This window comes from Neovison vison, chromosome 13 (genome assembly GCF_020171115.1).
Source record: "Neovison vison isolate M4711 chromosome 13, ASM_NN_V1, whole genome shotgun sequence".
In the NCBI taxonomy this organism is placed as follows: Eukaryota; Metazoa; Chordata; class Mammalia; order Carnivora; family Mustelidae; genus Neogale; species Neogale vison.
Window position 1 is genome coordinate 3,075,146 of NC_058103.1, and position 13,639 is coordinate 3,088,784.

The 13,639-nt window shown below is 52.0% G+C and overlaps 1 protein-coding gene across 1 annotated transcript in view; it reads left to right on the forward strand.

Moving 5' to 3' along the window:
* Positions 1–13,639, forward strand: part of CDC42BPB (CDC42 binding protein kinase beta) — a 100,699-nt gene that overhangs the window by 37,116 nt on the left and 49,944 nt on the right. Inside the window, 2 exon segments of the mRNA XM_044230778.1 lie at positions 3,611–3,702; positions 11,171–11,254. Coding sequence (XP_044086713.1) covers positions 3,611–3,702; positions 11,171–11,254 — 176 coding nt within the window.

Genomic DNA, 13,639 nt, shown 5'->3' on the forward strand with positions numbered 1-13,639 from the left:
CCCCCTGCTTGTCTCTCTCTGTCTCTCTCTATGACAAATAAATTAATAAAATCTTTAAAAAAAAAAAAAAAAGACCCTACTATATTCTTACTGTTACTATAAGAACTGAACATTTTCATGCACACCAGATTTTTTACTATTTTAAAATAATTCTAGGATGAAATTCCAGGACTCTCCAAAGGACACTGCCATTTTCTGCAGCTCCTAATTCTGCAGCTCCTACCTCCTGGGTCCCCACTCCTCATCCCAACACCGGACATGGATGTCTCACCTGCCTTTGAAACTGGCAGTTTCCTGAGGCCCAGTGACGCCGGCTGTATGCCCTGTAATGCGGATTACCCACTCACCCCCCCCATTTGCTCCCCAATCCTGTGTAACCAACTGCGCAAGTGCTTTACTCTGTCACACATCGTACCTGTAAACCCCACACCTCCGTTATGCTCCCAGTTTTCATCTTCATTGTGTTATTTTTTTACAGAAGCTACTTTTTTCAGAAAATTTTAAAAAATATTTTTTATGTTTATTTGCCTGAGAGAGAGAGAGCGTGCGTGCGCACAAGCGGGGGAGTGGAGGGCAGAAAGAGAAGCAGACCCCCACCGAGCAGGGACCTGGGTGCAGGACTCATTTCCAGGACCCTGGGACCATGACCTGAGCGGAAGGCAGACGCTGAGCCAGCCGGGCGCCCTGAGAAGAGAATGGTTTAAAATGAAATGTTTAGGCACCTGTGTGGCACCTCGGTTAGTAGAGCGTCCGACTGTGGCTTGGGTTGTGATCTCAGGGTCCTGGGATCGAGCCCCACGTCCTTGGGCCCCGTGCTCAGCACTGAGTCTGCATCTCCCTCTGCCCCTCCCCCTCTCATGCTTGTACACACATGCTCTCTCCCAAATCAATAAATAAGTCTTTTATTTTTTATTTTATTTTATTATTTATTTATTTGACAGACAGCGATCACAAGTAGGCAGAGAGGCAGGCAGAGAGAGAGAGAGGAGGAAGCAGGCTCCCTGCTGAGCAGGGAGCCCGATGTGGGGCTCGATCCCAGGACCCTGAGATCATGACCTGAGCTGAAGGCAGAGAGACTTAACCCACTGAGCCACCCAGGTGCCCAGATCTTTTTTTAAAATAATGAGGCACAGTTGGTTAAGTGTCCAGTTCTTGGTTTCAACTCAGGTCAGGACCTCAGGGTCATGGGATTGAGCCCCGCCTCAAGCTCCGTGCTCCACAGGGAGTGGGCTTTACATTCTCTCTCCTTCTGCCGCTCCTCCCCACCCAAATACATAAATCTTTAAAAAAAAAAGAAAAGAAAAAAGGTCTGACCTGTCTGTTCAGCAGACGCAGCGTTTATAGTTGTTGGTGTGTCAGCTTAGTGAACGAGTATGCACCTGTTAAAGTGATAACTGAGTGCAGAGGCATGGAATGTCCAAGAAGACAAAGGAGTAGAGAAGATAGGAAACACGGACTCTGCCTGCGACCAAGACGGCATGGGCACATGGACAAGTTCAGTTGACTTGTGGCACGATTCTGGCGGAATTTTCTTTGCCTTTGCTGACTGGTCTGTGCATTACAGCAGCGGCTACCACCTTTGGGGAGTCATTGGGGTATCTGTGGAAGGGTCCAGAACATTGCGCTGCGCCCTGCCAGAGTGGATGTTTGCGCGGCGCGCTCGGCCGTGCTGGTGAGCGAGCGGTCCTTCCTGCGTGCTCTCTTGTGGTGTAAAACAGAACAGGTCCGACGTGCTGGGATCGTCCTTCGTCGCTGTAGAAAGAGCAGTGCCGTGCGGTTCCCGAGACGATACCAACAGAGGTCCAGGTTTTCGGTGGCTGTTTGTGGTACAGATTTCCATTAGGAGTTGTGGGGATGATTATTTTGGGAGATATTTGAAAGAAATATAAGAAATATATATAAAATAAATGTAAAAAATAAAAATTTGAAAGAAATATAAGAGCGAGCCATAGACAACCTTTCAAGTTGTAGCTCAAGGTTTTTTTTAGCCTGGGCTTTTTTTTTTCTCATTTTGTTAATTTAAATCAGGCCCTCTATGTTCTCTTCCCTAATGTCTGTGCCAATGGGGATCTGCACCAATAGTGGTCACAGTTTGCGCTCCATGGGCCCCGAGAACCTTCTGGCACTCTGGCTGTTCTTACTGTGGTCAGTGACCCAGGGTGATCAAACCTTAGTGCTGTTTATTAAACATCTAGTTAAAGAGAAAAACGGTAGAATTAGATTAATAATATGGAGCTCAGTTAGAAGCCCAGAAAAAGTCAGATTGCAGGTTTCGTTTTGGCTGGTTTTGGAGATAACGGTAGACGCAGGTGTATTTGCCAGAAATAATACAGAAAGAGCCCTTGTGCACGGCGCCTGGTCCCCCCCAGTGGAAATGTTTCACAAAACCAGTAGTGGGAATTTGAGAAAAGAAATGTGTAGAATACAGGTTAGCCTGAAACAGGGACTTGGGCCTGGAGGTGAGGATCAGAACAGGTGTGAGAGATGCGACCGACTGAATGGGTGTCCGACCAGGGGCAGGCCCGGTGGCGGTGGGGAGGGCACTGCCTCTGGAGTGAACGGTGCGACCTCTGTCCTGGGCGCTGCGGCTTGTGCTGTTCCTGAAGATGACGACCCATGCGGCGTGCAGTGGTCCCCACGAGCTGGGACAGCCTGACACTACGGAGACATCTCTTCTCACAGTTTCGGAGGCCAGAAGTCCAAAGTCAGGGTGTGAGCAGGTCTCTGTTCCTACTGGAGGCCGCAGGGAAGACGCCCCTTCCCTTCCAGCTTCTGGTGGAGGCTGCGTTCCGTGGCTCGCAACTGATTGCGCCAGTCCATGCCTCTGTCTTCTTGTGGCTTTTTCCCTCTGCGTCCGCGTTGCCTCTCTTTAGTGAGGACTCAGTCCTGTTGGATTTAGGGCCCATCTCATTTCCTGTTTGTGACCACACCTTAATGTGCAAACACCCCATTTCCAAATAAGGCCACATTCCTAGGTTCTGGGTGGACACTCTGGATTGGGCGGAGCAGGGCTGGGGGAGACACGACACTGTTCAGCCCAGTGCAGCGTCTGCAGAAACCTTGCTCAGCTTTCTCCTCCCTGGAATGCGGAGCACTTGGGTGCCGGGGAAGCTGCTTCTCCCCATTTCTTACCAAGGTCACTGTTTAAGGCTCCTTGTGATTAATGAGGATGGTCATGATGTCCAGGAGCACTGCCTGCACTGGAAGGGTCGCTGCCATTCTTGGAGAATGTCTCTTGCCCCCACAGCGGCCCCGTGGCCCCACGGAGCTGACAGGTGGAGCGTGGCGCTCGCTTACCTGGAGGTTGGCTGGTTCCGTGTGGCGTGGCGTGCTCTCGCTGCCGGCCGGCTGGGAGCGTGCCCACCAGTTGCTTGCCCAGCGAGGTTGGTCCCAGCTTTAGCGGTGCTTTTCGTTACAACAGAGCGGAAAGTGCACCCACATTGAGCATAAACACGGGCTTCCCGAAACTTGCCAGCTATTAAACATCTAAAAAATAAACGTTTTTCCTAAGAAAGCTGTATAATTTAGTAGAACGCCTCAGTCAGCTGAATTTTTATGTAGTCTCAACTCCTGAGAGTAAATTGTTGATTTCGCTTTTTTAAATTTGTAGCTAAACCATTTACGCAACTGGTGAAGGAGATGCAGCTTCATCGAGAAGACTTCGAAATCATTAAAGTGATCGGAAGAGGGGCTTTTGGAGAGGTAAGATAAGCTTTACTGTGCTGGCTTTGCCTCATTGTCAAAGCAGGCCCCATCCAGCAGTTTTGGGATCCAGCGCGCTGACTGGGGCTTGGGGGGGGTCACTGCTGGGATTTGGGAGAGCACTTAATGCAACGAGGAAGAGCAGCGGAACCCCGTGAGGTGAGTTGCCCCGAATCTTGCTGCTTTGAGACAAGTCTATTAAAAATCCATTTGTTAATTGAAAATTTTTCCGCAGAGTGCAGGGAGGGCAGAACCACAGCCGTTCTCGCCGGTGGCTCGCCTGCCGTGGGTGCTGGGGCCCCCTGTGCTGGGGAGGGGGTCTGCCACAGGGCCCTGCCAGTCTCCGCTCCCCTCAGGAGTGCTGGCCTCTGCCCCGGGCACCCTCCTTGGCGTCGGGCCCCCGCTGGGCCTGAGGCTCAGGTCTCTGCTGTAGACCAGGGTCAGTTGGTTTTACAGCCCGTGCACCTCTTAAACACGGAAATGAACGGACCCCCCCCCCCCGCTCAGACTCTGCCTTTAGCCCTCCGGGGCTGGGGAAGCCGGGGCTGGGGGGGTGCGCAGTTCTGAGGAGAAAGCCAGCGGTGACACGCTGTCCCACTGCAGCAGACGTGCTCGGCCTGACCACGAGCCCTGCCGTGACTCCTCGGTGCCGTCAGCGCGACGTGGGCTTGGTTGTGCCCGGCCTGCGTTTTCCGCTGGGCACCGAGGACGAGAGCAAAGCTGTGCATTCACTAGGTGGCCCCTGGGCTCGGATGTTTCTCCTCTGCCTGCTGAGTTGAGACAAGGCCAGTCCTCTGTCTTAGAACACATGTCGGTGTTTCTGACGATTCTCCTGCAAGTGGGCGATGGTACCCCTCCCGTGTCTGCTTCGGTAGAACATAGAGAAAGGCGGTACTCCTCCAGAAATGCTTCACAGAGAGTCCAGGAGAAAGCCTGGCCTGCCCCAGCGAGTGTGGACAACTGGGTGCCGTGCCCTGGCTTCTCCCTTGGACCCTGCTCTGGCCTCAGTTCGGACCCCAGCCCCAAGTCCTCACACCTTTCTCTGTGTCGCCCCGCCTGGGCCCGTCCCTCGGAGGGTGTCTCACGGAGCTGGGGGTGGGCAGAGAGGCAGCAGTGCCACAGGGAAAAGAGAGAGTTCTTCTCAGAAATAACACAGGGGTGCCTGGGTGGCTCACTTGTCAGGGGTCTGACTTTGGCTCAGGTCACGATCCCAGGGTCTTGGGATCAGGTCACACTTTGGGTCCCTGCTCAGTGGGGAACCTGCTTCTCCCTCTCCCACTACCCCTGCTTGTGTTCCCTTTCTCATGGTCTCTGTCAAATAAAAACATAAAATCTTTAAAAAAAAAATTTTGGAAGAAATAATACATCTCTGAGCTGTGTGGGTTATGAGATGCTGTGAGGTCTGGTCGGGCGGCTGATCTGTGGGGACAGGGAGAGGACCTTCTGGACCTGGCTTGGGGCAGCGCATACTTTTGCTGATGGACTTGCTTGTACCAGGACCTGCGCCAGGCTCTGGGCGCAGATATGAGCAAGGCCCAGGCCCTCCCAGAGATCTGTGGTTACGGGCCTAGCGGAGGGATCTGGACGGTCAAGAAGATGCCTCAGGGCCGAGAGGCAGGATGAAAGGATGGGAGACAGCAGCCTTGTGCCCGAGCAGGTTACATTTAGCGCAAGTGCTCTCCGCTGCCAGAGAACTTAATGCAAAACTCAGCTTTCGGAGTTTCAGAGAATGTGGCCTGGATCACTTTTTAAGTTCCTCCTAAATTAAGAGAAACCCATCCTTGTCTGGGCCTTGGCAGAAGTCCTCGGGTTCTCTGCCTTCCTTTGGCTCCGTGTCCAGGCTTTAGCAGCCTGTGAGGCCCTCCCCAACCCCTGTGCCCCACCATCCCTCCCCAGGCCCTGTGGCCTGGGCTGTCCACACTGGCTCCCTCGTCCGACTTCGCCAGCCACCTAGCCATTCTGCGTCCCGTCCAGGCTCCCTGCACACGTTTGCCGGTCCTCCCTCCCCTGCCATGACTAGAAGTTTGGATTCTTTTTTTTTTTTTTTTTTTTTTTAAGATTTTATGTATTTATTTGGCAGAGAGAGATCACAAGTAGGCAGAGGGGCAGGCAGAGAGACAGGAAGGGAAGCAGGCTCCCCGCCAAGGAGTGAGCCCGATGGCGGGGCTCGATCCCAGGACCCTAGGACCATGACCTAAGCCGAAGGCAGAGGCTTTAACCCTCTGAGCCACCCAGGCGCCCCCAGAAGTTTGGATTCTTAACAGTCCTGCCATTACATGGCCCTCTGTGGTAGCGAGGCATCATTGCCGTTGCCTGCCTGAGATAATCGTGTCATCACGTACCTGAAGTGTGTGCCCGATTTCAGTGATGGCACTGAGCAGATCCCAGAAATGAGGTCTCTGTCAGTGTTGGGATTGTCTGTATGAAGAACACACACAGAGAAACATGGTTCTAAATGAATTATTTTTTCCTCATGACATGCCAGGGGAGGGTGAAGTGTCTGTGGGGGTCTGCATTGGAGCCCAGGTATAAAGACCTGTAGCACTGAGGCCTTGGGACGTGCCACCCCGGAGCCCCCTCCCAGAGAGAACATGGAAAGTCCAGAACTCTACACCCCTTCGCAGGAGTGTATGAAAATCACAGCTCAGAATTGCATGCACACACGACTCCCCCCCCACACACACTGAGTTGAGGGGAACACTTCTGGATGATTCTGTAAATAAGATTGGGAATATTTGGGGCATTGCCCTTTTTCTTAAGCACAGTACCTTTGGAAACACTTTCGGGATCATGGAGATGGCTGGTCTGGGAAGTGCTTTCATCAGTGTGGGAACACTGACCCCTTCTAGACCCCGCCTGCCCACCACCCCCTCAGGAAGATGACAGATCGAGGCCCATGGGCCCAGGATGGCTTGTGCTGGAGCCGGACTTGAGTCCTGCCTGCCTGACTCAAAGCCCCAGGCCCAACCACTCGGCCCTGCTGTCTCTTACTCCCGGAATGACTTTTTAAAAAGGAAACAAAGCTTTAGGGGCGCCTGGGTGGCTCAGTGAGTTAAAGCCTCTGCCTTTGCCTCAGGTCATGGTCCCGGGGTCCTGGGATCAAGCCCTGCATCGGGCTCTCTGCTCTGCAGGGAGCCTGCTTCCTCCTCTCTCTCTGCCTGCCTCTCTGCCTACTTGTGATCTCTGTCTGTCAAATAAATAAATAAATAATCTTTAAAAAAGAAAGAAAGAAAGCTTTAGCTTTGTTTAGAAACAGTTTCAAACTAACAGAACAGGTGCATGAATAAAATGGGTCCGAGCTCAGTCACCCGGCCCCTTTCCCCAGGTGTCTTTTGTCAGTTATAGCTCATCCCCTCCCCGCCCTCCCATGCGTCTGTTTGTGTGTGATTTTTCCTGAAGGACTGAGAAGGGGTTGCCTGTGTCAAGCAAGGTGCTTTCCCCTGATGCTTCAGAGACCATTTTCTCATTGGAGACAGTCTTTCAGAAAGTCACGGTTCATAAATGTGGATTTTCAGTCAGAGTACTTTTTGTCTGACCTGCTGTCTCACACCAGGACCTTCCTGGCATTCTTTCTGGTCCCTCCAGATTGGGCCTGGGCTGGCCGCAGGCCTCACTTGCCTGTCATGTCCCCGGATCATTTTTCAGGGTTTCGGTAAGTCACTTCTGTTAGTATTTCCTCCCGGAAGTGTCTGACTTTGGAGCTGCGTGTAGCATCATCATCACCTCGTTGACGCAATTAACACTGAGTTTTGGGCCACGAAGCAGCTTCGGGTAAACTAAACGGGATTTTCTTTTTTTTTTTTTTAAAGATTTTATTTATTTATTTGACAGAGATCACAAGTAGGCAGAGAGGCAAGCAGAGAGAGAGAGGAGGAAGCAGGCTCCCCGCTGAGCAGAGAGCCCGATGCGGGACTCGATCTCAGGACCCCGAGATCCTGACCCGAGCCGAAGGCAGCGGCTTAACCCACTGAGCCACCCAGGCGCCCCTAAACGGGATTTTTACAAACTGTTTATTTGGGTATTTATCAGAGGCATCGGTGTGTTTCCTGGCCAGAGCCTGTGCCCCGATGACCTCTTTTACAGAAAAAGCGTCTAGTGAGAGTTCAGAGTGTCCTGCATCTCCTCTTCAGCAGGATCTGGATTGTTCCTGAGGCTTGTAATCTTGAGAATTTCATTACTTCCCTCAGACGTTATCAACTCCACCGTTTTTCCGAGTTAGACCACTTCTGTAGTAAATACTGTGGCGTGTTTTTTCCCCGGTTCACCCATCTGGCCGCCACCAGATCGTTCTCTGCATCTGTGAGTCTGTTTCTGTTTTTGAGGCTCTACACATAAGGGGAGTCACGCGGTACTTGTCTGACTGACTGACCGCACTTACCATAGTACTCCCGGCCCCATCCGTGTTGTTGCAAATGCAGGATTTTGTATTTTTTCTGCCTGAGTGATATTCCGGTGTGTGTGTGCCGTCCCTTCTCCATCCATCTGTCCATCTGTCGTCGGACGCTTCAGTTGTTTCCAGATCTTGGCTGTTGAAACCAATGCTACCGTAGACGTGGGAGTGCTTCTGTCTCTCAGAATCCGTGTTTTTGTTTCCTCTGGATAAATACCTGGAAGTGGAACCCCTGGATCGAATGGTAGTTCTTTTTTAATTTTTTTGTTTTGAGGAACCTCCAGACTGTTTTCCAGAGTGGATACGGCAGTTTGTGTTCCCACGAACAGTGCTCGAGGCTTCCGTTTCTCCGCATCTTCGCTGGCACTTATTTTTTCTTGTCTTTTTGGTAGTAGTGTTCTGACAGGTGGGAGGTGGTATCTCAGTGTGGTTCCGATTGGCACTTCCCTGATGATGCATGACACAGGGTGTCTTGTGGTGTGTCTCTTGGCCGTCTGGATGTCTTCCTTGGAGAATTCCCCAAGTTTTCTGCCTATTCTTTAAATTGGATTGTTTCATTTTTTTCTATCAAGTTGTGTATGTTTCTTACGTATTTTAGGTATTGACCCCTTACGGGATGTATCATTTGCAGATCCCTTCTCCCATTCAGTAGGCTGTCTCTTTGCTTTGTTGATGGCTTCCTTCACTGGGCAGAAGCTTTATGGTTTGATGTAGTCTTAATAGTTGATTTTTGCTTTTCCCTTGCGTCGGGGGAGAGATCCAGAAAAATATTGTGAAGACTGATGTCTGAGAGATTATTGGCTATGTTTTCTTTTAGGATTTTTATGGTTTCAGGTGCTATATTTTAAATTTTTAATCCATTTTGAGTTTATTTTTGTGTTTGTGTGCAGTGTAAGGAAATGGTCTGGTTTTATGCTCTTGCGTGTGGCCGTCCAGTTTTCCCAGTGGGTTTGTTGGCGAGACAGTCTTGTCCAGGTTGCTTGTTATCGCCTTCTTTGTCGAAGCCTGACCGCACACCACCAGCTCATCTCTGGACTCTGCTTTGCTCCTTTGTCTGTGTGTCTGTCTCTGGGCCAGGACGCGGTGTCTTGGCCGCTACAGCTCCGCAGGAATAGTGTGAGAGGGCGGCACGTGATGCCTCTAGCTCTGTTCTTTCTCAAGGTGGCTTTGGCTCTCAGGGGTCTTTGGGATTCCATACAAATTTTAGGACTGTTTATTCTGATCATGTGAAAATGCCATTGATATTTTGATAGGGTTTACATGGTAGTAGTATTTTTTTTCACACTGATATTTTCCCTATGGATTGTAGCTGGTTCCAAGGAAGAAATTGACACTCCTGACGTAATGACAGACTGTGTGCCCAAAGTCGCTGTTCTTAGACGTGTCGGGGAACTCACAGACTCTTTCTGTTCAGAACTGTGCAGAGCTGTGAGCTTGGTCTGTCGTTCTAAGGCCATGGCTGAGACACAGCAGACACAGAACAGGTGTGGTGTGTTGAGTGGGGCCACCACCGTGAGCGCCAGGCTGGCAGTGACAGGGTGACCTAGGGAGGTGACAGAGGACCATGTCATTCCACATGGTCCACATGGTGGGCAGCGGGAGTGTGTCGGCAAGTCACATGGTTTGGGAGGTGCTTTTGGCCCTCGGTGTGCTGTGGGGTTCTGTCAGGCTGTGCTCCTTGTGGACCCCCCGTCCCCCGCCCCGTCATCAGTCCCGTGGAAGACAACATTCAGCTGTGACTGTGTGGTAGCTGCTCACATGCAAGCATTTGAGGAAGAGCCTCTGCCCCTTGCCAGCATGTTGCTTGAACCTCCCGGCCTCAGATTCCGAATCTGTAAGTGGGGCTGTAAACACAGCCGCTGCTGAGGAAGGTCGTGGTGAGGGTCGTGGTTAGGGTCAGCTGAGATGGTTTAGGGGAAAGGCACAGGGCATGGAGCTTGTGGGATTAGTTTAACGTTTTTGTTTAGAAAACCAAGGAGTAGGCTACCTGCCCTCAAGCTGGTAGGCATGTAGCACATGGTCTGTAGGGGGCGCTTAGGCCAGTGAATGCTTTTACAGGGTAGAATGTGCGCACAGACGTCAATCTGGTATTGGGACTGATGCGAGAGCTCGTCTGAAATTTGGTGGGGTCAGGAAATCCAGTAGGACTTCTTGGAAGAGGTGGCATTTGAGTTGTACCTTGAAGAAGGTGGCTGACAGCCGACATGCTGTGTGTGTAACACCATCTGAGTACGTGCGGGCACGCTGGCTTCTTTGATCCCCACCGCGGTCTCAGGCCAGCACTGCTGTGACCACTTTGCTTGCTGTAGAAACCCGAAGGGAAGAATTTGTCCAGGTCACAGTCCAGAGTTCAAGCAGGCGCACCTCCCATCTTAGGGTCTCGGGGGCAAGAGCTGGCATGTGGCAGAGGCTGTGGCAGGAGTGAGAGGTAGAGGGTAGCCCCCCGCGGGGCAGGTGGGGAGGCTGTGGGGACGGAGCCCTCAGATACAGGGAACAAGGCTGGGGAGCGGCGAGTAGATTTTTAAAATTTTCTGATGAGGGGCGCCTGGGTGGCTCAGTTGGTTAGGCGTCTGCCTTCAGCTCAGGTCATGATCCCAGCATCCTGGGATTGAGTCCCACATCGGGCTCCCTGCTCAGCGGGGAGCCTGCTTCTCCCTCTGCCTCTGCTGCCACTCGGCCTGCCTGTGCCTGCTCTCGCTCGCTCGCTCGCTCTCTCTCTCTGGCAAATAAATAAATAAAATCTTAAAAAAAAAAAAAAAAAAGGTTTTTCTGATGAAAATCCCAGGCATGCGCCAAAGAGGACAGTGAGCCCTCCACCCGCCGCCCCCCACTCCGTGTGCCCATTGCTTGCTGTGGGAGGGTTGTGAGCCGAGCGCGTGGGGTGCCAGGTGCTGAGATCAGGTCTTGATGGTTAAAAGGGCAAATCTTTGTTTACGTAAAAAACTCCTCTTCCTCAGCAGCTCATTCTCCAGTGTTTCATTTCCCCTAGGCAATGAAGATTACACTGTAGTTACGTGAAAATGTGCTGGCTTTTGTTCCCTTAACTACATTTTTGTCACACGCCTGCTCATGTTCCAGGTCGCCGTTGTCAGGATGAAGAACACTGAGCGGATCTACGCCATGAAAATCCTCAACAAGTGGGAGATGCTAAAAAGGGCGGAGGTGAGTGCGGTGGTGACCCGTGCGCAGGCGGACGGGTTTCTGTGCCCTCCCGGGTCCGGGCTTCCCCCCTCAGTCCCAGCGAACTGCTTTTTGTCGCCGCAAGGCCAGCCACGTCCTGGCGCGTGCTCTGTCCTGCCCTGCTGTCCGCTGCCCTGCAGGGCTCCTCCCCCGCAGGTCTGGTCTCGGAGAGGGCGGATTAAAGCCTTCGAGGGAACTGTAGGCATTTATCCCAGGTGTGCTTCCTGCACAAAAGGCATTATTGAATTCGGAGCCTACATCAGGACAGAGATGTCTTTAATACTTTCTCCTAGAAGGAGGACGAGATCACAAGTAGAAGTGGATGGTGAGCGCTTGGCAGTTTCCGATGTATTTTTCCTGAGTTCGGCGTCCTGTCTGGGGTGCCTGTTTCACGCTCCCGGCCCCGACAGATTCCTCTGGTGCCGTCCAGACGTGCCCCCGGGCTGCCTTCCCCGGCCCTCCTCTGCTCCTCCGCTGCGCTTTGGGACCTGAGCATCCTTACCCTGTGTCCTGTCGCTGGACTGTCCAGGCCCAGTGCCCTCGGCGTGCCTGGGGCTGGGGTCTGCCTCGCCTGCCCCCCACCCACCATCTGCGCCACCCCTGCTGTGCCCCAGCTGTGAAGCAAGGTCACTCCAGGACTGCACACCCCTAGGATTGGCCGCCGCCGCCTCCGGAAACTCCTTTCCTAGTTTCTGGCCTCCCTCATCCTGTCACTCTGAACCCTCGTAATTCTAGATGGCCCTTCCTCCTCTGTTCTGCAGTTCCTACCTGGGGTGATGCTGCCCCTTTGGGCAGATGGCAGCACCAATGTTTGTTCTGGTGGGATCGCTCTCCTGAGCTCCAGCTGTCATGAACTCGGTGGGTGGGCCTTCTCACATGGCGTCCAAGTTCATCGTGTCTGTCCTTTACGGCTTGCCCTGCTTCCTGCCACGCGCCCGGCACGAGGCTTCACACCCTGGGCTGCTCGGTGAACGCACGTTGGTTGCTGGACGCATCACCGTTGGCGCGGATCCCTGAGCTCCAGGCGTCTTCCTCGTCCTGGGCCCCAGCAGCTCTCTCCGCGGTGCCGCTTGTCCTCTGGTCGTCCCAGGGCTGTTGCTGACATGACTCTTTGGGAGGCGCGAGCGGCTTGTGTTATGTAGAAGTCTGGGGAAAGAATGAGTGTTTGGGGGAATAAATGCTAGTAGCAAGTTCATTCGAGTTTATATTTTGATAAGAGTGAGAGGTCTCAAGATTAGGGAGAGGGGATTCTCACCTTATCATAAGAGTTAGTATTTACCCAAATGTCACGGTGAGTACATTTTAAAATTATGGCATTTTGAAATTTAAATCTGGTTACAGAGATACTATCTAATTGGCATACTCTGAAAAGTCCCAGAATTATGATTATATATGATTTATGATGATAATTTTGACGATTATCTCAGCATATATGTCATGGGGGGTGTGTGAGATACGTATAAAAACATAATATTGATACAAAATGCGGGTTGACGTAATTTATCTTTTCATTCTTCGTAATCTTATTTTGAACATTAAATTTTATATTAACTTGTAAAAATCTTTAAAAGTGGGGAGTCGGCAAGAGGAGGCAGTGGAGAAGCTGCAAAACTGCGTTAATTCATGACTTGTGAATCGTGCTGGGCCTTCAGCTCATAAAACAGAAGTTCTGAACGTTTTCGCTCAAGAAAAACAAAACTGCTGAACAATGCGTGTCTTTCCTGACTGCGGGTGCCGGTGCTGGTCTGCGGCGTCAGGACGGCTTTCTTTCTAAATGTGGGTGGGCAGGTGCTCGGGACCACGGAGCGTCTTGTGGTGCCCATACCGGGCCCGGTAGTCTCGGTGGCCGCCGGCCAAACAGCCACAGGGGCTCTGGGACCTCTGGTCTCTGCACATCTGGACACTGTAAGCTGACCACTGCCCCACTGAAGTTACTTTCACTGCTTTTAATTAGTAGAATTGAGGCACATCTACTTCAGTCATTTCTTCTTGAAAGAAAAACTTTAGAAAACAACTTTAGAGCAGAAATCTTGTAGGAGGAAAGTTTTCCAGGCCACTGTGAGTCTCCGGAGAGAACGGGTAGAATTCCCCAGTGCCTGCCAGAGCAGGGCCCCTGTTGGTGCCACTCTCATTTTTGTGAAGCTTTGCAAGTTCAAATAGAAGGAGTCGAAATGTTCCGTGCTCAGAGCGTCCTGTGACGGTCGTGTGCACCAGCGTGCAAGAAGTGAATCCCCTTGCACGGCTCCGGTCAGGAAGCAAGTGTGTGCCCTTTCCTGCCATCCGTGCGGTCTGTGACAGAGTCACACCCGGGGTGGCCGCACCGTAGGCCATCAGGGCGAAGCTGGCCTGGTCAGGAGAGGTCAGGCC